The 23,008-nt window shown below is 40.9% G+C and overlaps 2 protein-coding genes and 1 long non-coding RNA gene across 3 annotated transcripts; 1 reads left to right on the top strand and 2 right to left on the bottom strand.

Annotated features, from left to right (window-relative positions):
• Positions 1-3,791: 3,791 nt before the first annotated feature.
• Positions 3,792-6,853, bottom strand: LOC119722319. Its single transcript, XR_005270429.1, has 2 exons — positions 6,602-6,853; positions 3,792-4,841 (listed from the first exon to the last, which is right to left on the bottom strand). It is a non-coding gene; the product is annotated as an uncharacterized LOC119722319 (long non-coding RNA).
• Positions 6,854-7,471: 618 nt separating this feature from the next.
• On the bottom strand, positions 7,472-13,924 carry LOC119722318 (cytochrome c oxidase subunit 6B1-like). The gene is made up of 3 exons (XM_038192367.1): positions 13,797-13,924; positions 10,785-11,001; positions 7,472-9,024 (listed from the first exon to the last, which is right to left on the bottom strand). Exons 2-3 carry the CDS (start codon positions 10,983-10,985, stop codon positions 8,971-8,973), a joined length of 255 nt encoding a protein of 84 aa, XP_038048295.1. The 5' UTR covers positions 10,986-11,001; positions 13,797-13,924; the 3' UTR covers positions 7,472-8,970.
• Positions 13,925-14,896: 972 nt separating this feature from the next.
• Positions 14,897-21,291, top strand: LOC119722317 (Usher syndrome type-1G protein homolog). Its single transcript, XM_038192366.1, has 2 exons — positions 14,897-15,233; positions 19,849-21,291. The coding sequence occupies exons 1-2, from the start codon at positions 15,073-15,075 to the stop codon at positions 20,996-20,998; spliced, it is 1,311 nt and encodes a 436-aa protein (XP_038048294.1). The 5' UTR covers positions 14,897-15,072; the 3' UTR covers positions 20,999-21,291.
• Positions 21,292-23,008: the final 1,717 nt, after the last annotated feature.

Here is a 23,008-nt window from a genome sequence, read left to right as displayed (position 1 = left end):
GTCACGGCAAGAACTTGTGATGTACTGTACTACTTCAAAAGTTCCAACACTCAATCCTGGCAAATTACACCCTTCTGATCAACATGCTTTGGAAAAAATGGTCCATTGATTTGAAATTTTGTCCGTTAATTGCTTGCTATGTTTGAAGCAAGCTTCTTAATTTCCAACAGCAAATATGAACTAGTAAATTGCAAAGAATGTTGCAACCTGACGCCGCTTCAGCAGTTGTGTACAAAGTCTATAAAGAGTCAAGAAAACTTTCTAAGTTTTTCCTAACAAAATTGGAAATGTTTCTCAGTCCCAGATTCATGTCTTATCATCATTTTTGCAATGAATGACCTTCATTGAGATGATATATGAAGAAAAAAAGCAGCGTCAGGTTGCAACAATCTTTCCGAAATGTTGTCTGTTAATTGTTTAAGTTGGAAGCAAGCTTTTTAATTTCCAACAGCAAATATGTAACAATAAATTTAATACAACCAAAACAATAGAGTGTTTGATGGAGACTTTAATGAAATAAAAAAAAAAACACTGCTCGTTGTGGAGATAACTCAAGAAATGCCTGTTGTCCTGAGTTATTGTCTACTGTTTGGTCGTTGTTTTAAACAACACTTTTAATTAAAAAGTTTAAATACTTTGCAGAAAACACTGTGTTTAATTGTTATTTGCCAAACTTGCCTCTCCTTTAGTTTTCAATTTCTTGATCCAAACATTGAGGAATAAATTACATTTAAAAAAAATAATATAAATTAGGCCTCAGGCTATACATTATTTGTCAGTATTAATATTTTAAATATATTTGATTCTCAGAACAACTTTAAATTTTTCAAAGAAGTAAATTTATGTTTGGGAGGCAAAAATAAACAAGGGTGGGATTCGAACCTGGGTCTCCTGATTGGGAGTCCTACGCCGGTCCACTAGAGCATACGGACGTTCAGTTACTAGGTTTCACCTTTTAATTATAACTGTCAGATAGACTTATCGTGGCTTTTCAGGTTGACGCCCATGCACGCTTAGACGTAATACGCAGTCTGACGATGTAAATCACTCGTTTGATTTTGGGTGAAGCTGTTTGAGTTGATCGAAATTCGATTGAAAAAGGGTAAAGGGTGTAAACTGAACTAAAATCGTGAAATTCCCTTAACTACAACTGGTACAATCCTTATTTTCAGCACGAAACACGCGTGTTCAACGGATGCAAGGGAGTCTATTTCCTTTGTTAATTTCCTTTGTTGAATCTCGCGTTAACAATAAAATGTTTCCATTGAGGCGAAAGGATTAAACGCCGCGATCTTTTTTCACGCTCGAGTGCCTCTGAATGGGGAATATTGAAGCGGAAAATCACGAATTACAGCACTTAGGAAGCGTTTTATCCCACATAATGATACTTTTTGAAGAGGAAATTACATACTGAAAACAACTATAGTTTCAAAATGCAAAAATTCGCCGTATTTAAAAAGTCGAGGTAAAATTTTTGGAAAAATTTGGCCAAAACTTTCCTCTTTCCAACGTAGGTGGCGCTATATATATTTCATTCTCGCATGTGCCGTTGGTTAGCGCCATGGCGCTATATATGATTTTATTTCTCAGTGCGTGCTAGCCGCCTGATCTTATTTCCAAGCATATTTAATAAAGAAAACTTAAGAATAAGTTGAATGGGTCTTCAACTAAAACAATAGCATGAGGTCAGCGAGAAAATGCGATCCGAATAGAAGTCAACTTTAAGGGAACAAAACAGGCGCGTATACAAAGGCTTATTTATAATTTAGCCAATTGGGCTAGGGGCGACCAATAACGGTCGCCCCTACAAGAAATTCCGCTAGAGGCGACCACTATTGTCGCCCCTAGCGGTATAACGCTTGTACCGCTGTGGGCGCCCTTTGTCGCCTCTAGCGGTATATATTAACGCGCGTACCGCTGGAGGCGACCACTATATTGTCGCCCCTAGCGGTATACCGCTGGGGGCGACCGATATTGTCGCCCATAGCGGTATATATTAATGCTTGTACGGCTGGGGGCGACCGTTATTGTCGCCCCTAGCGGTATACCGCTGGGGGCGACCGATATTGATCGCCCCCAGAGGAACTTCCGCTAGGGGCGACCTTTCTTGTCGCCCCTAGCGGTATATATTAACGCGCGTACCGCTGGGGGCGACCACTATTGTCGCCCCTAGCGGTATAACGCTTGTACCGCTGGGGGCGCCCTTTGTCGCCTCTAGCGGTATATATTAACGCGCGTACCGCTGGGGGCGACTACTATTGTCGCCCCTAGCGGTATATATTAATGTTTGTACGGCTGGGGGCGACCGTTATTGTCGCCCCTAGCGGTATACCGCTGGGGGCGACCGATATTGATCGCCCCCAGAGGAACTTCCGCTAGGGGCGACCTTGTTGAATGGGTATAGAACTTAAACAATAGAGTGAGGTCAGCAAGAAAAATGCAATCCAGATATAAGTCAACTTTAGCGGAACAAAACAGGCGTGTATTCCTTCCGTCCGTGTCCAAAGGCTTATTTATAATTTAGCCAAGGGCCAAGGCATGAAGCAAGAGGCAGCTAGGGGGAGGCAGGATTTTTTTCAGGCATGGGAATGGGATTCGAAAGGAGTCTAACCCTATAGAAAACATCATATTATTGTAGCAAAACAGGTATAGGGTCTACTTCATTAACGATTTAGATTTAAATTGATTGTACTGACAGCCCGTAAGCCGAGCGGGGGGGGGGGGGGGGGGGAAGCACGCAAAATATATTTGGACTCGTCCTTCGGGACATATTTTTAAAAAGGTATATAAATCAGTGATTTGTTTACATTTATGATTTAAAATCATTAATGTATACAAAATCAAGCCAACCCCACCACCAACATGACCAATACCCTCCCAACTGCCGTACACACACGCTATAGCTAATGAAATATATATAGCGCCACCTACGTTGGAAGAAAGAAAGTTTTGGCAAAATTTTTCCAAAAATTTTACCTCGACTTTTTAAATACGGCGCATTTTTGCATTTTGAAACTATAGTTGTTTTCAGTATGTAATTTCCTCTTCAAAAAGTATCATTATGCGGGATAAAATGCTGTATTAGTGCTGTAATTCACGATTTTCCGCTTCAATATTCCCCATTCAGATGCACTCAAGCGTGAAAAAAGATCGCGGCGTTTAATCCTTTCGCCTCAATGGAAACATTTTATTGTTAACGCAAGATTCAACAAAGGAAATTAACAAAAGAACTAGGCTTCCCTGCATCCGTTGAACACGTGTGTTTCGTGCAGAAACCAAGGATTGTGCCGGTTTTATTTCATAGAATTTCACGATTTGGGTTAAATTTATATCCTTTTACACCTTTTCAATCAAATTTGGATCAACCCAAACAGCTACAACTAAAATCAAAGGAGTTATTACTGTGGTCAGACTGTGTGTTACGTCTAAGCGTGCATGGGCGTCAACGTGAAAAGCCGCAAAAAGCCTGTCTTACAGTTATAATTAAGCAGAACACCCTAAACTATTGAATGCGTTTGCGTTTTTGTGGACCGGCGTAGGATTCGCTATCCGGCGACTCAAGTTCGAATCCCACCCTCGTTGTTTTTTATTTTTGCCTTCCCCCAAACCACAGTAAATATTTGAATGCGTCTAAAACGTATTTGAATTTTTGGTTGAATTTGAATATTCTTAAATAACAACCCTCATATTTCAGGTTTCATTTTTCAATTCCTTTTCAATATACATGTAATTGGGTTTTTGTTTGTTGGGGAGGGGGTTATACTATCTTAAAAGAAGCAACAATTTCAAGAAAGTTCCAAAGCATTTGTCATTTTAATTCTTTTCGACTGGAAAATTCTATATAAATATTTAATTAACAACGAGTTAATCACTGATTTTACAATTGGGATGATGCTTTGATAAGAAGCTAAAGATATTAATTTTTTTGGTAATGGAAAACTCAAAATGTTTAATGCTTCATGCTTCATGCCAAATATATATATATATACCAGCACATGTAGAGCCAAACTGTTGAATACATGGAATCAGTACTGCATGGAACAAAAATTGCAAAAGGCAAAAATGCAAAAGTTGACGATTTTTGAACTGTTGTTTTAAAAAAACCCGATAAGGCTAGTTATTTTGTTTAGGCATTAAAGCAACCCTATTAAACTCAAGACATTTCTGTCTTACGAAATCGGGTTTGTAGAAAATATTGGAATACAAGTCACTTGAAATAAAGTGGCACAACATTGACCCTAGGATGTGCAGGAGAGGATGCATGATGTCAAAGGTCATGAAGACAACACTGCTATGAATCTTCTCAGACTCTATATCCTCGTGAGATGCTGATGCTTTTTTTCATCGATCGAAGGGTACCATGCATCCACACCCAACCTTGCATCATTCAATGACTGTTTACTGCCTTAAACAATAATTACAAAACTTGTACAAGTAATTACAGAGAGCACAAGATTTCAGTCAATATCCCAAACCACATAGAGATACCACAGATGGTTACTGAACATGCAAAACAGTCTAAACTTCAAGGAAGTTTATTAAAGGCAGGATCAGTCCAAGTCCCGTCCAGGATCGCTAATCTAGGATCTCCTCCTTATCGTATCTGTTCAGTGTCTGTGATAGCTGGGTGATGCCCTCTCTATGATCCGGGCCCCGTCTCTCTCCACTAACCTGCTGATTGCATTTCTCCAGGAGTCAGTCTGGATGCCACAGCAGCAGCAAGGAGCGTACAAACCCCCACAGCTCGGCAGCATCCTCCTGCCGAAGTTAATGTCACACATCATCTTCCCGTACTAGGTCTGCAGCCTCACTGGCTGCTTCTCTGCTCACGTCATCAATTTCTATTAAAAACAAGAACACAGAAAGGGCACTTTTATTACATAAATGAAGCAAATCGTGATCGAGATTAAGAAGATAATCTTATTAGTTGAACCAAGTCCAAAAATGTGGGACTCTCCATGCAGACTCAACTTCAACTGACGGTGTAAACTTTTATTGTCTAATATCTCATTAATATCATGGCGATCGTGTAGCCTGTAGGGCCCCTGTTTTGTTTCGATCAAATGAGAGTCAAGAGTGTTTCTTATTACTCAAAAACGACATTTTCAACCGAAAGCAGACTTCTCTCAATATAATGACACTTTTTTGTAATTTTTGAACAGTTTTTTGGGGGGTAGAAATTACGATTTTCCTACGTGGTTTCCCGTCGAATTTAATTTTGTGAGTGTTAAATATCACGACGAATTGAACGAAATTTCAATTCAATGCAATAATGTACGTGTTTGGATTGAACTAACACTGCATTTTCTGTAATTATATTTCATTTTGTACTCAACGGTTCCCGTCAATTTTCTAAGTTTTTGTTTCATATATCATGAACAAACTTTGGACAAAATTTCAAGACAATGCAATGTGTTTTTCTGGAGTTATCGTGTCCACAAAGAGTGTTTTATGTTTGTTCAATTAAAATTGACTTGTGTTTGGATTGAATTTTTCGCGAATAATACGCTGTATTTTCTGTAAGCATACTTCATTTTTCTTCAACGGTTCAAGTCCATTTTCATTCGTCGTGTTTCATATATCACGACCAATCGTCAGACGAAATTTTAATTCAATGCAATGTGTTTTTCTGGAGTTATCGTCTCCACAAAGAGTGTTTTATTTTTGCATAATTAAATCCGACTTCGGTTGGATATGGACATGATCATCCGCATTCACAGAAGTGATTGTGAAGCGCGCCCTCTTTTGGAAGAAATTGCTGTTGGCGATTTCTCTCAGCTCTTTTCATTTTCACAAGCACATGTCTAGCAATAAATTAAATACATCCAAAACAATAGTGTGATCAGCGCGAACAAATAGGAAAATGTAGGGGGGGGGGGGTTGACCTCGTATTGTATTTTCAATGGGAGATCGTTGATCAATTCCTACAATCATGCACATTATAATATTACCTAATAGTGTACAGATGCCCGCTCCTCACGACTGGCTACCCATCTCGCGGATATGTATGTTATTATTATCAAGAAAAAAATCAACAGTTTCCCCCGGGGGTGGTACCCCACCCCCTAAACCCACCCTTCCCCCACCCCGTAGAACCGCGCCAGAGTTGTGGAGTTGACAACTCGAGAAAAACATGTTGTCCTGAATTGAAATTTTCTACTATTTGGTCGAGATGTTTTCAACAATGATTTTATTTGGAGAAGCAAATATAATGTTGAGCAATTAATTGAATACAACCGGATATTTTCCACGAAACTTATTAGGAATTATCCACAGACGTTTGCCAACTCTGAGTATTTTCTTTCAAAAGAGGGCGCACTTTACTAATAGTGGTCACCAGCGTTTAAAGTGTGCGCAGCGCGAAAAATGCAATCCAAATAAAAATCATCTTAAATGGAATAAAATCAACAGAATAGGCTCATTACCTGTTTTTCACTTCACAATCGTTGTTGATGCGAAGTATCAACAGCATACACGAGATGGCAAGCATGAAAAACTAATCAGAAAATTGAATCAATCTTGCCATCAAAAATTACCAGGCTTCTTGCCAATCAAAATATACACGCTTCCAATAAACAATACTCAAGATGTAAACACTTACGAATGTCTTGCGGATGCAGTGCTTGGACTTGGGTTCAGATCTGCTCCGTCCACTCCCGGTCTATCTTGACGAACAAACCTCTGTGCTTGGGCAACTTCTCAGTCCTGCTTTGAATAAGACTACGTACATTTATGGGGGAAAATGTTGCAACCTGACGCCACTTTCGCGATTGTGTACAAAGTCCAAGGAGAGTCAAGACATTTTTTAACGGCATTTCCTAACAAACTTGAAAATATTTCTCAGTACCAGATTCATGTCTTATCATTTTTGCAATGAATGACCTTCATTGAGATGATATATGAAGAAAAAAGTGGCGTCAGGTTACAACATTTTTTCCGGGTCTTTGGCCAATAAAGTTGAATTTTTGTGGAGCTCACTCACGTTTTCTGGACGGAAGCGTCTAGCTTTCTGCTTCGGCACTTTCACTTCGCTTTCCACACTCCACTGCAGTGTACAGCATGCTAAAAACCGACTTTCAATAACAGGTGTGGGAGTTTTCTACTATACCTTACCAACAAAAGAAAAGACAGTGAAGCACATCTGGATTGACATTTAACAAATGGAAGGTCAGAAAAACTCCCAGCTCTAACCTAACACTGTAGACTATTCCTTGAAATGTTAAAGGACAGCTGGTGTTAACAAATGACCCCCCCCCCCTTAGTGAAACTTCTACTTGGGGCATGTACAATGGAAAAAAATCAGTGAAGATTCATTGCCTGATAACTAATCTGTAGGGAATATTACATACTGCACAAACTTTTACTGTGAGGGACAGGATCATTACAGTAAACAAGAAAAATGGTACAAAAAAACCGCAAAAAACTGATTTCTTCTGACAAAGGCATGAAATGAGACAATGAAAGAGAGAACTTAATTAATGGGAATTATTTTATTTCTATAACTTCAACATTCTCTTAAACATTAACTGTATTGTTTGTGAAAGTAAAGCACCACACTACAGGGTGAATATGAATTCTAGTTCATTAAGAATCACTTTAAACCTTTTTTTCTGTAATATTTGTCAAGGAATTGAAGTAAGATTGACTTAGGTTTTGTGTTGCTCAAAATCCCAAATTGTCCACATGCACAAATAGGTATGGAAAAAAGCCATATAAAATCACACTGACTGGCTGGTGACACCTTGGCTTTTGTTCGGATGGTCCATGGTTCAAATCTCACTACCTACAGACACACGTCGCTATCTTTGTTTTTCACACCAATTAATTGGAAAAAAAATGAGTAATTCCCTTGAAAAAAAAAAATTTTCTCTTGTCAATTCTGGCATCATTTTCACACTTCTAGTATCATACAAACAGTAACAACTACTTAATGATAAAATTCCGCTTTGAATGCCAACACAAATGTGTTTAAATACAATGCAAGGATTAACTGCACCCCTACAACCGTGAATGGATCGATCCATTAAACCCCGCCCACTGCACACATGAGGAAACAATAGGTACGCCTCTTGAATGCCACACTGCACACGTGCACACATGTTGGACTTGTGTGCACACACGTCGGATATTAAAGCAAGGCAGTGATTGGTCAAGGCGACATGGGGTGGGGCTTAATAGATTGATTCATTAAGCCCCGCCCACTGCACACTTGAGGAAACAACATGTGTGTCTCCTCAATGTCACACTGCACGTGTGCACACAGTCATGTTTTACTTTACTCTCGAGGACAATGCTTTGTGTTTCCCTTTGTCCCTGTAATATAACACTTTCCCACAGATTCAGCACACACAGTCACAATCGAGGACAGTTTTCCAACAAAAGAAAAATGTTCGAGGTCAACAAAGAATCTGTTGTTCTCCCTTTGTCTGTCTGTCCTCGGGGTGTATGTAGTACATGTACACGCATGTCGGACTTGTGTGCACGGCTGCACGCATGTCTGACCAAGGCTGTGATTGGTCAAGACGTAATGGGGCGTGGCTTAATGGATCGATCTATAACCAACTCTAAGCAAAATATGAACTGATGTCAGTGGCTGAGGGCACAGACTTCACAGAACTACTGAGAAATATCTGCTTCACATTATGACAGCTACATGTAACTTACATAAGTTGCAATGCAAATATTCCGGCACAAGTCAAATCAATCCTTAGCACACCAACAGAAAATCTGACGGAGCCGCTAAGCCAAACAATGCAACAATGTAACCAGGTTGCTAACAGCCAGTTTTCAGCTGATTTGAGTCTGGGCAGAAAAATTTGGTATAAGCAACATTGTCAGCCTAGCGGCGCCATCAAATTGGACCAAGATATATTTGTTAAACAATAATTCTTCTGAAATAAGATAAATTTCCCTAAAAGTGATGGCATCTAAGCGGTGACATCCTCTCTGTGCTCTACGCCAGACCCGTCATCAAATCTTGGAGGGCCAGGTTCCACTCTCTCGCTGGTCATCCCAATTCTCAACCTACAGGATTGAAAAGAAATTACAATCTATTAACCCTAACCTTCCCAAATCCTCCCAAATCCTCTTTGCAAAAAGGAGGAATTGATTGAAGTTACATTGTAAAAATGCATGGCTGGTTTTGAAGGATGCACTGTGTTAAGGTCTTGGGCTGGACCTTGTGTTGTTCATGCTCAGCCATGCATGAATTTAAGCCTAGATTTTAAAGTACTTGAAATCCTTCACACTGCTCCAGGATGTGACTGGCTCTGCCTCAACACATTGACAGTGATTGCTGGAGGATTTTGCAGGATTGAGGCATGCAGTGGTCACCCCTCCAAGGACCACATTCGAGAAGTAACGGAGAATATTGCAGGATTTAGGCTGTGTGCAATTTTGTCATGGATGCAGTTGGGAGGATTTTGCAGGATTGCGGTTGCATCCTAGCAAAAATGCCTCAGAGGGAGTTAATTATAAGACAATTTTTTTAAAAAAGAATTCCATAATTAACTCATTGAAATGTACAATGTGCCAAGATTTCACAAATTGAGTAATTTTTTTCACTGATTTGAAAGAGCATGTATAGTAGTAAAGTCTGTCCCGAGCCAATGTGGCTCATCAGGCCGGTGTTTATCTCCGGTTTCCTTGGCATGAAACGACTGAGAATATTTCTACTCCCCCTGAATGGGATGCCAGTCCATCCGCACAGGATTACTCCCCAGCTAATGCCGGTACCCATTTATACTCCTGGGTGGAGAGGGGCAAGTGGGGGTGAAGTGCCTTGCCCAAGGACACAATATATGGCCAGCGGCTGGATTCGAACCCCGAACCCTCTGATCATGAGTCATGAATCCTAACCACTAGGCCACACACTCCCCAAGAGATTTTGAACCTTTCTACTTGACTGAAAGGGAAAAAAATGTATAAATATTTTTTTTATTTTGGGCACCTACACCAACAAGATTTACCCTGCAAGCAGACTAGTTCCCTGTCCCTACAGTATTGACTGGTTGCAAATACTTAACAATTTCTGAAGGAATTTGTCCATAAGTTAATGTAGGCCAATTTTCTCTTTTGAAAAGATACAGAAATTGTCCATGTATCTTGAAATGTTTGAAAACATCACAGAGTTCGTCATTCTGATGAATACGCACTTTTTTGGGTGAAAAAGTTGACAGTCCTATTAATTACAAGATTTGGTTAAGGGCCGAGTAGATCACTTGTAATTGTCGCATATTGTTTTCGTTTGAAGCAACAAACGTGCTCAAAATCTAAAGAAGGGTGCTTAAAAACTAATTTGATGAAGTTTTAGCTCAGTGAATGCTATATGTATTACAAGAAAACAATATTGTAGGATCTCAATTTCAATTCAAAAGTTGCCGAGTCAAGTTTTGAAATTTTCCCCGAAATCAGCATCCGGAACACATTCTCATTCAGCCTATAGCAGCTATGAGATGTCATGCACTGAACTGACAGATAACAGCATACCCATGCAAAAAACTTGTACGTGTTCATCTTTTCAAAACGGGGACGAAAAATACCAGAGAACAAAAGAGAACAATATCGTCCACGATTCCCAGCATACGTCCACGATTGGGGTTCGTGTACAAAACCTATGGGAGTCTTCCTAAAAAGTTAGTACAAACAAAAGAGGGACAATAGGACACCCACGATCGACAGTGAACACACGTTTGTATGTGTGTGAGTCTACACACCGTGTAAATTATCTTTGTTTCATGGAATCAACCGTTGGTAGTACAAAAATTCATCCGAGGCACACTCACCCAAGCGAATGGACACATGGACTTGTAGACTTTCTTGAACCAATTGCAGCTCTCAAATTCTTCTCCCTTTAGCTTGAGACAGCGGTGGTAGTCATAGTAATTCTGCCAGCAATTCTTGGTCTGGTTGGTGTTTGGGAAGCGGGCGTCGAAGGGGGCCGTTGTGTAGTTCTCGAGGGCTTCTTTGACATGCTCGTCACCCATGGTGCTGCTGGTTTTTCTGTTAAATATGTGAACAAAAAATCACTGAAGTAACTGGCAAACCACTGTTCCTTATAGGCCTACTAGGCATTTTCCGAAGAGGCATCGGCCTGTTTTGTGTGTAGTCTTTAATTCAATGTGTGCATATTTAATTGGCTTTAGGACAGAAATATAATAATTGCCAAAAGTCGGGGCGTTGCGACAGCGTGAACGATAGATCACATCATGCATATGCCCAACATATGTGACAAATGCACAAAACTCAATTTTTAGTAACATTGATTTGCACAGTTTTAACTGGGAATAGAGGGTAGGGCGATTCCATTCTTTGAAATGTCTACCGATGGGTAAATTGCATACCTAAATACTCCTACTACAGCTAGACCAACTATGCGATTTTCATGGAAATGGCGGAGATTGTGATATTTAGGGTACAATTGAAGGGATTTGTGGATTATTTTCCCTCAAATGCCTTAGAATTTCATCCCGTACGACTCATGAATTTGTCACAGGACACAAGTGCTCTTCTGTTGTACTCTTGAATAACATTTATGTAAGATTGCACTTGTTCAAAATAATTGATTCACACGTAGATCAACTACATGGACATGTGCAGACACTGTGACCTAAAATGAGACGACTCATTAGAGCACTGCTTCAGTACATATGAACGTCGGCTACTCTCCAGTAGCCGACTAAATGGCTAAAGAATGCATACAGGTAAAGACAACAGTAGGAGAGAGTAACAACATGTGAAACGGCCCCGAAGACAAAAATCCCTATTTGTCTGATGGACCAGTGTGGCCAACTTTATGGAAAGAGTCCATTAACCCTGCTATGCCCAGTGCAGTTGGCAAAGAGAATTATCAGACCTTTCAAAACATTTTTAATTTGCCTGACTAAAAGGGTTTTGAAAGGTGAAATAGTGCTGGAACTTTATGACTTTTCGAAATGTTTCCAAAGGTGAAGCAACTCTGTGGGCAAATTCAGTAAGTTGCATTTCAATACCTTTCGAAAGGAATTGAAAGGTGTGGTAGTGCAGTAACAATAAATTCTGGAGGATTTTAGAAGGTCCAGCATTTTTTTCCCTCCAATTTGCCAGCACCCAGATTTTGAGGTGTTTTGAATGGTCTAACTACACTACAGGAGAGTTAAAACAATGTACTTAACCATTTTGACATGTTTCTGTAAGCAAAACATCATTAATTTCCAAGTTACATTAATGTTGCAAGGGCCAGAAATCTCGATAAATGCATTTTGCGTTTTCACGAAGAGCCACATACATTTTGGCCCTTTAAACGCGTACAAAACTTATTGCACGGAAATACGTAAAAGTAGGTCAAATGAGATTTCCATTTTCACGAAGAGCCACATATCTTTGTTACATTTTCAGCTGCGCGCGCGTACTCACGCGCACCTATGGAAATACACGTTGAACAAAAATGGCCAATATGTCGTAAACCTGAATTTGCGTTTTCACGAAGAGCCACATATCTTTACTAATTAATTTCTACCAATTAACTGCTGTATTAAGACTTATTACCGGGTTCATGTAAACATTCAGCTCTCGTAGAATCGTATGATTACTCCTAGAACTATGAGGCTCCACGTAGTGGAGCCTCATAGAGTCAGAAGCCCGCAAAATTGTTGTCAACACAAAACACTAATTAAGTACAAAAACGTCCATTCCAAATAACCTATTTCCCACAGAACCGCTGCACAGTTTGCCCCTAAACTCCGTACAATACCTCATGACATACTCACGTTATGTGCACCCAACAAACATCGGTGGATTCTGTCTGTTTTTAGGCCAAAATGATGAAAAATATGCCATTTCCGCACTGAGCCAACCTAACACTTGAAGCGAGCACGCGCGCTGATATATCGCAGTCATTTTCGGGTTCGATCGCTCGGAGCGCACCGCGGGGGGTATGGTGTAAGAGCGGATTGATAGTTTGCGCATGCGTACAAGTGCAAGTACGTACCCCCCGCGGCGCGCTCGGAGCGATCGAACCCGAAAATGACTGCGATATCAGCGCGCGTGCTCGCTTCAAGTGTTAGGTTGGCTCAGTGCGGAAAGGGCATATTTTTCATCATTTTGGCCTAAAAACAGACAGAATCCACCGATGTTTGTTGGGTGCACATAACGTGAGTATGTCATGAGGTATTGTACGGAGTTTAGGGGCAAACTGTGCAGCGGTTCTGTGGGAAATAGGTTATTTGGAATGGACGTTTTTGTACTTAATTAGTGTTTTGTGTTGACAACAATTTTGCGGGCTTCTGACTCTATGAGGCTCCACTACGTGGAGCCTCATAGTTCTAGGAGTATCGTATGATGGTTTCCTTGCTGCACAAAGTTGTTGCAAAGTAGTATTTCTTGCAGTTTTAAAATATGAGAAACTTCTTTTGCGTATCTCGAAAACTCTTTTCTTCAAAATCAACATAATACTAGGCTAGTATGTGGCTGTTCGTGAAAACGGTGACGAATTACAAACAGAATCACCCGGTATGGATGCCAAGGTACTGCGGAAAATCTTCAAAATTAGGGCAAAGGAGAAGTGCTTGAAGATGAAGTCAATAAAATAGTTTCAAAACTAAAGAAACAGGCCTAGGCCTAATGCGAACTTGAGAGGATATTTATTATTAAGAAGATAGAATTGATATGTCCGGAAATTGGGCATGAGTGATGTGCAGGGAAATTTCGTACCAAGTTGCAGTTAAGATACACACTTTTTGGCTCCTTATTACATATTGAATGCTTATTCTTACAATTCATCAAATGCCCTGCATTGATACCTTGATATCCATACTTACATTTTCTGGTTGTAGCCGGGATTTCTCACGAAAATTCTCACCAAATTTCACACCGAATTTTGTTCCACTTTTCGCCGGTAAGGGTAAGCTCACTCTTCAACGCACTGTTGTTATGAGAACTTGTAACCGCCGCACGCTTGCACTGTGTGTATGTGCCAGGTAGTTAAATGGATGCGTTGACCAGACTATTACGAATGCACGTACGCTCTTGGGCAATGGCAGAGGGCGCTATTTGAACTTCACATCAGAGAAACTTTTTTTCCAAACATTTAAGTTTCCAAACATTTAGGTCAAAGGCAGGTGAATCAAGGTAAAATGCTGATGTTTATGTTTGATAGTTCAGTTCGTTGGGAGTCTGTAGTTCATTTTGCCGTGACGCGTCCATGACATTTCAAGCAGTACCTGAATAAGGAGGGGGGGGGGGTTGCCGGAGGGCGACACGCCCCCCGGTCTTGGCCCCTCGCTCGGACATTGCTGAAACAAACCCAGTGTATTAGAAATTTGTTATGGTAAAATAAATTGAACAAATAATTGGAAGCTGTTTATTGGGCGCTCAAATCTATATTTACAGAGGCGTAAATGAGAAAAAAATAACAAAAAGTTCCAAAATAATGCTCAATGCATGCAAAATGAACACTTTAGAAGCATTTGTGTGCTTCAGTAATTTATCGAGACTTAAGACAGAAACCAATGATCTTTGCTTGCGCACCGCCAACAAAAAGAAACACCTCTTTTCACTGTGACATCATCGGCAAAATTACCCGCTCGTGCATACATAAAGGGGGGATATTCGTAACTTTATCCATGGCAAAGAGAATGAAAACTTGTTTGTGTTCCTTCCTCCATGCTTGGACCAATCGAGTTAACTCGATGTACGAATCGACTCGGCTCCCGCCTTCGGTATAAAGTTACAAAGTCATGCAATGCGAGACCAAGTTTGCAGTCATTCGTCAGTGTCATTTCGTCTATGATTACACTAACCTTACACCGCCCGTAACCTTTGTGTACCGTATGTTTGTTATCCGTTCATTATCCGGTTCCAAAGTCCGCCGAAATTACAATGAATAATTCGAGTACCCGATATTATTTCACCGCCCAAAGACACAGACGTATTATGCGCACTCACGGCATGGCAATGAGTGCATGCTCACAAAAATTCCCGAACAGTATAAATTCGCGCCATATTTTCCCTTACTTTGTGAGCTCAGTACTGCGTTTTTATGGGAGATGATCTGCAGGTAAAGGATTAAGGACGGAATAGGAAGAAATTTTCAGGATGAATCGTTTTCACGAAGCAGCTCGGGAGGGCCATTTGGATTTACTGCGAGACGCGACTCGACGCGATGCCAACAAGCCAGACGATACGGGCCGTACGCCCACGGTATGGGCGGCCTACGAAGGCAACACAGATGCGTTACGTCTGCTCGTGTCCAGAGGGTACGTATTTGAAGCAATCCAACCACTTTTTAATAATCGTTAACCTAAAAAATTAACCGGGTATGTTTAGAAAAAGGGTCGATGATATATTTTGGTGTCAAATTCTGCGTCCCGCTTTTTGACTTTTCGAGGTCCAAGATATTTGAGGATTCTCTGGATCATTTCAAGGATCCTTTTGACTGGAAAACCATGGAAAAAGTGTCATTTTAACCCCAAAAGGTGTCATATTTTACATGAGAAGTATTCGGTGAAATGAAACCATGGGTCAACTCTGACGAGTAGCATGGGCAATTTAAAGTTGTTGCAAGTGACTTTTTAAAAAAATATATTATTTTGACACACGGTCATTGAGATTTGACAGTTATTAGGATTAATTGGACAGCTTTTTGGGTTGGGTTTTCGACCACGCCCTTCCCCGACTACATGCCTGTTAGGCCAACCCCCAGTTCCCTGGCCTAGTCGAGATGCTAGAAAAGAGGCGGCGATATTTGCTGCAGTAAGGTGTACGGTAATATTAGGATAATTATCAGCTCAATATAGTCAAGTTGTGTGTCACATTGCGATTTGTGCAAGGACAGTATGGCTATCGAATATCTTGTAAAGATTGGCCATCAGAGGATGGACTATATTATAACCCGGATATACAGATAACAATGAAGTAACATAACTGAGGGCAAAGAAGCAAGTTCGGTTGAGGGCGCATGATTGTATATCCCAATTAGTGGTGTGCACGTTGCTCCATGCGCATTGTCACATTGACTATGACTTGAAGAAGTCTTTATGAAATGGTCCAATCGATATCGTCATAGGCTAAAATCGTCACTTTTCAGAGGAACACTATAATTATGACTATGATCAGGCCCGGTCCTGCATGGAGGAGGGACTACCCCCCCCCCCCCCCCTCCCCGGCGAACGACGTTGACTGAGTTTAGGTTGTCACAAAGCAAACTTGTTCCAGTGTGAGTCAACAACATGATTTTCCGAGATGTTCCACGTTAGTCTAGAACATTTTCCAAAACGTTTGCTATTTTCAGGAAAATTCCTATTCTTTTACATATTTTTTATTAAATTTCACATAATTTCCCTGAAATTGAGCGGACTTAAAAAACCGTCAATTTCTTCGCCCCAGTTTTAGTCAAGAGGTGGAGTGATGATGGTTATCAATTCAGCAGGTTCTTTTCTCAACTATGGTCTCCGGTAATCAAACATTACCAGCCATCGGTGCTATCGTCTGATAAGTTTTCAAATGTTGCGTATTCTCAAAGTGTTATCAGATTGATTGACATAATCTGCGATCTTTGGTACTGAAGTTAAAAGCCGCATTTAATCTGATTTCCCTCATGAGCCGATTTAATTTCAACCAGCATATATTGCGAAATTTAAAATTTCAATCCTAACATTTTATTTTTAACGCAGATAAAAAGACTTGTCATTAGTCACATTATGAAACGAACCAAGATCCGAAATCCGGCCTGGTGCTAAAGTCATTATACGCAGGCCTGGATTTTCGTTGTTTGGAAAATCCCTTAATTCCATCTTTTGGAATATCTGCTGGTCTGCCTAAAAGTATTTTTATTTGCTCATTAAAACTCCATCAACAGTCCACACAGTGCACTTCTGGTTGACAATGTCAAGGTAAAACATCCACTAACATTTTTTTAACCGGGTATGGATGTCACATGATCTATTGTGTTTATTCTTAGCCGGACTGGCAGCTATTGAACTTGGGAACGAAGTTCAACAAGTCACACCTCTCGATCCCTATAATAATTGCATGCACCATGTGTCAACAAACCCCGCAAATTCTGTGTTAGATTAAGATAGTTACCGGTAGGATTATGTCAAGTACCGGATAGGAGAGACCTACATGTACCAGCATTTTTAGGTTTCTGTTCGCCAGATTTGTGCTGATAGGGAAAGGTCATTATTTTCTCATTTATTTTCCCCTGAAACTATTTTGTAAGCATTTAATAATCGAACCGAAACTTCTAAACTTTGGTTTGGTATTGCTACGGTATTTGACATCCCTGATATCCAAGAAAATTGAGTCGCAGAGCGTAAGGGTCACTGTAACACCTCATTATATGATAAAGCTATTATTTAGAGTCTGAATCTGAAATCGAAATAAGAGGAGGTTTGAAGAATATGGATATGATCGGGGTGTTATAACATTGTGAGGTAGGCCTATACACGGCATCATCTTCAGATTCTATGCCTATTTTCACTCAACCCCAAAAAAAGTCCCCCTATTAGTATTACTTTTTTGTCCAACTGAAAAAATTACTGCGCAAATCTCGCTCAAATAACGACTAATCAGTACAGAAATTCCTTAGCAATCCAGCCATACTGTTTATTTGGCCCAAAACAGTGACACTGCGTACGAAATTAAGCAATTTACGACAAACGATACCGAAAAAAAAGTTTCACTTTTGTAAAAACGTGCAAGTTACACGTGTCTAATTAAAGCGCAACTTATTTCGGAATCAATTTGTCCTAATTGCATAATTTCGTACACATTTCCACTGTTTTGGGCAAAATAAAGAGAATGTTGCTAAGGAATTTCTGTACTGATTACTAAGCAAGGGCGGATCCAGGGGGGGGGGGCCAAAGGGGGCCATGCCCCCCCCAAAAAAAAAAACGAAACCAACTTTTTTTTTTATGTGACATCGCAATAAAGGCAGGCAATGAGTACACCACCATCTTTTCCTCAAAAAAACATTGGTTAAAGTGGTCAGAAATTGCCTCAGATCGCACCACAGAGCATCTAGAATCCAAAAAAATTTCGGGCCCCTTAAGCGGGCCCCGAACCCCACGCCGTAATTTTTTTGACCCACTTTTTTGGGGGACCAAAATTTTTTTTGGCCCCCCCCAAAATTGTGTTCTGGATCCGCCCTTGTTACTGAGTCGATATTTTGAGCGAGAGGTGCTCAGTAGTGTTTTATTTACAGTAGAAGTAAAGGGGACGAACCTGTGTTCACAGGAACGGAGTGCCCATCTCTTTCGTTAGCGATTGGGCCGACTTATATGCCGCTATGGGGGGATCGCCACACCTCCTCCACAGCGAGTCTGTTACCTTCCCAGCATTGATTAATGCCAGCACTCATTTTACACCTGGGTTAAGAGGACTTGAGGTAAAGCGCCTTGCTCAGGGGAACAACACGGTTGGCCACGCCGAGGCTTGAACCCACAATAAACTTACGATCATGAGGCCTGTGCTCCACCGCTAGACAAATTCGTCAAATTTATGTCAATAGATAGAGCCAGGGTTGTCTAATTAATGTAGCAGGGCATGTGAAGCTGTTGCGCAAAAGTAGATTTCATTATCTTCATTTTAAAAGACACTTTGCCAACTATTAATTGCATCATGCAGCAGATAAGTAAATCCACCTTATCATATCAACTCGCACCATAGACAAGTGACATATTAACTATCATAACGATAACGGCTTAATAATCCTCTTCAAAATCAATATATAAGAAGTCTACTGAGTCTACCCACACAGTGAAATAATCATGGTCAACCAGGGTTCCCCCCCCCCCCAAATAATCTTTTATAGTCCGATGATTGAAGGAATTATGGCACTCGGTCCGGGCACATTCCAGGCATGGAACGGAGTATAACCCACTTAGCACCATGGAGCTTTTTGTATAGCTCCGTGGAATCACCAACGTACTATCCGAGTTTTCCCCCTCCCCACCCCTACATACCACCCACCCCATCCGTCTATGGGGATACAGCATTGCTCAAATCACGGTGAATGTCGATATATGTTAAAAGGCTCACTTATACCTCAGTAAAATGCGCTGTGATGTGAAACAAGTGAAGTTTACTCTTCGAACATTGATGGGTAGGTGAAATTTTCAGAAACTTGATATAAAGCGAACTTTGCAGAGAGGTTTGCGGATACACCATTTTGATCCCACTACCTCAGTCCGGGGAATATAATCTTTGGTTATCAGATCAGAACCACAAGTCAGTCCCTGCTCAACCCAGAATTATTACGTACGTTCCAAGGTCAAAATGACATTTTTTTCGGGGTCAAGATTGACACTTTTCTGGGTCAATATATGGCACTTAGGCCATGGTTTCCGGGTTAAAATGACCCGGAAATGATCCTGAGATGTCATTTTGACCCGGGAGAAGGAGTCAACTGTAACCCTATAAAAGTATTAGGTAAAAAAACCCGGGTGCGTTCGAGCGTGTTACTCTTGCTACCCTAGTGCAGGAAAATGTTGCGTGCGCATTAGGCTCTCGGTGCAAGAGTATATTTCCCGGTCTGACCGAGAGTATACTCAGCATGAATCTGGGTAGTCTCCCGAGTCAAAATGACACATTTCTGGATCATTTCCCTGGTCATTTTTAACCCGGCCAAACCATGGCCAAAGTGTCATATAAAAATTATTGACCCAGAAAAGTGTCAATTTTTGACCCGTGCTAACCCGCTGGTCGTACCCCTGTTGTTCGTGCGCTTAGGAGTATACTCGTGTTAACACGCTCGAACACAAGTACCCCTTGATGTTTATTGTAGGGCACATCAATGATGACTAGAGTCACTGTTGAGGAGTTTCTTCTCAACTCACACGTATTTGTTGACTGCCCTTTTCTTGACTGCAGAGGCAACCCAGACCTGTGTGACATCCAGGGCCACACGGCACTCCACTACGCCGCCCTCTCCGGCCACGTCAACACTGTGACTTTCCTGGTGTCCTTCGGCTGCAACGTCTGGTCCCTGACCAACGACTACCGCACGGCCAAGGACCTGGCTGCCGAGAACAACCACAAAGCCTGCCTGGCTTTCCTGGACGAGGTGGCAGCTGAACAGTCGGCCAAAAGCCCCAAAGAGGTCAAGAAGCTGAAGGAGAAGGCCCTGGTGGAAGCAGACAAGCGAGTCAAGAAGCTGCGCAAGATGCAGGCCGAGCACACCAAGTGGCTAAAGAAAGAGGAGAAGAAAGAATCGGCCAAGCAGGGCGGCCTGTACAAGAAGAAAGCTGGAGGCAGGAGTGTAGGCTCCAGCCCGGTGGTCGGTAGGGCACATGAGCATTCCCACAGACACAGCACCGGGGCGCTGTTCTCCGAGATCACATCCTCCAACGGGGCTGCCAACAAAAGGGGGCGGTCTCAATCGTCACTGATGCCCGGTACCAGCTACTCCGAGGACAACCGCAGCGGATCAACGGCTGGCTCCAGGTCCAGCATTAGTGAGGGCGGAAATGACAACGACAGCGGTGACGAGGACAAGGACAGGCGGCCCGACATTAGAGAGCAGAGCTTCTGGCAGCCCGCGTTTGCCGGTTCTATGATACAGAGCTTACCGCCGAGAAAGCCCGGAGATGGAGTCGATACATTGGAGGAAGACCTACTCAACAACCTGGACATCGAGCACGACTACAGGACAACCAACAGCGATCCCAAGGTCCCCCAAATACACGTGTCCAAGCCCGAGGAGGATCGTAAACAATCGTCAACTGATCAGAACTCCAACGGCCTGGACTGGAATCCAGACGTTCTAGACGACGATGACGACGAGGATGTCCGGCCGGGGACCAGCGATCTAGAGTTCTTCCTTGCGACACACAATCTCCTTGATTACCTGCCGGTGTTCACCGGAGAAGAGATCGATCTCACGGCGCTCATGCTGCTGAGTGATGATGACTTTATGAAGCTCGGCCTGCCTCTGGGCCCGAGGAGGAAACTGACTGATGCCATTTCTCGACGAAGGCACGCCATGAATAACCCGGGAGTCATGACAGACACACACCTGTAAAATCGCGTTTACTTGGGTGCCCAGTAAATTAAGCTTGATCAGTACTGATACTCAGTAGCTGGTAGTGGTACCAGACTATTACAAGCAACCATCACGTTGATTCTAAATACGAATATGACATGTCGGCGGGATTTCAACAAAGTGACGCTTCACAACTTTTTGGACAGGCCTGCTATTGGACTATTTGTCACATATCACCTGGTGCAAAATATTCTACATCTGTAACTGCATGGACTGAGTAAAATACAGGGTGAGTGCAAAAAAACGAAACCCAAATGGCAGGAACAATTTTTGAATGAAATTTTGCTTGTAGCACTTTCAAAATCTCGGATATGAAAGCCCAGACATTAAGCTTTCTTTTAGTACAAGAATCATTCAAATCACCCATGTGCTTTTCAAGTTCCGGAACGGAACACAAACGCCGTTTTAAACTTCTGTCCGCGGATCACAAAAAAAGTAAGTGTTCATTCTCATAGGGATGCATGTGAATTGTTTTCTTTTTGCTGAAAGAACAATTACCTTTTTTGTGATCCGTGAACAGAACTTTAAAACGGTGTTTGTGCTCATAATTTCGTTACTTGAAAAGTACATTGTTGATTTGATTGTATTAATATAAAGCTCATTGATTGGGCTTTCATATCCTGGATTTCAAAAGTGCTACAGGTAAAACTTCATTCAAAAATTGGTTCTGCAATTTGGTTTTGGTTTTTTTTTTTACTCACCCTGTACACAAAGACCAATGGTCTTTTTAAAAATAGCTTCACATTGGATTTATCGTCTGTATCGATATACATTGTGTACAAACAAGATGGCTAACTATGACTAAAATGAGATATAATATGCCATGGTGGCAGAATATTTCATAATAAAATTGCCGACAAAATGCGCGAAAAATAATTCTATAATTATAGGACCAAGATTCTCTATGAGAGGTATTTGGTACTAGAAAATACAATGTAAATATATCAATTAAGTATGGTCATATGTCGATCAATTTTTCCAAACTTCTCAAATTCTCTCGACGCCAACCAATGTACATACACAATAGATATCAAATATTATATGTTACTCTATATAAAGAAAATACTTTAAAAAAGAACACCCTTTTTTCATTCAATTTGGTACGTACTTAATTCCTAAGAAGTGTATTCTGACTAGTAATGTTTTCAAAGACAAGTTCTGAGCTTTTTCTTGAAAAAAAGGAAGCGTCGTTTGTTCTTTTCCCCCTCTTTTCTTGTTGGTTTACCTTTAAATTAACACAGTGAAATACAATGTGGAGTATCCGCTGTTTGACCAACGTGACGTCACGCGATCGCTAAACCAATCGTCTTGCTCGAATTTCTGCCGAACTTTTGTTGTTGTTTTCCCTTTCTTTTTTAACATAAGAACCTAAAATTCATTGATCGTTTCAGGTAGATTTAGGATGAAGCTGTATGTATACTCATTTTTGACGATGTTGGCTGAAATATATTAAATCTCCAATAGTTGTATTCATAGATATAAATTTGTGAATGAAAGGTATTCATTCAATAAAGTCCAGCAAGTGAGCAAACAGATGTACATCTTTACCTATGTCATGAAACATCGAGAAAAGTGTTGAAATGCATGACGTTTCACATTAGTTACATGACAAGAATTGACTTAGTAGCACAAGACTTATCGATTTCCTTTTGAAAACCATTCATATAATTATAACTTGAGCTACCCTTTACCTACATATTTGCAAATTTCAAAATCGACCGTAAAAAAACGCACGTGTTGAAAATTCAAAACGAAAGTACATGTATGCATGGTTTAATTTTGTATACCTATTTTTTGTGATAAAAAAATGCTTATCCTCTCACTAGGAAGAATTACAAATTCTTGAGGTCAAACCTATTAAAATATGTTTTCAAGAGTAGCCACAATAACTTAGTACTTTGTTCATTGTGGCAAAAAGCGAGAATTATTACCCAGTGCTGATATGTAAGATGTACAAAAATAAAATGCAATATGTTTATTAATTCTGGT

Source organism: Patiria miniata, unplaced genomic scaffold (genome assembly GCF_015706575.1).
Source record: "Patiria miniata isolate m_02_andy unplaced genomic scaffold, ASM1570657v1 HiC_scaffold_15, whole genome shotgun sequence".
Classification (NCBI taxonomy): Eukaryota; Metazoa; Echinodermata; class Asteroidea; order Valvatida; family Asterinidae; genus Patiria; species Patiria miniata.
The sequence above is the reverse complement of the archived record's forward strand: the minus strand, read 5'-3'. Positions and strand labels throughout refer to the sequence as shown.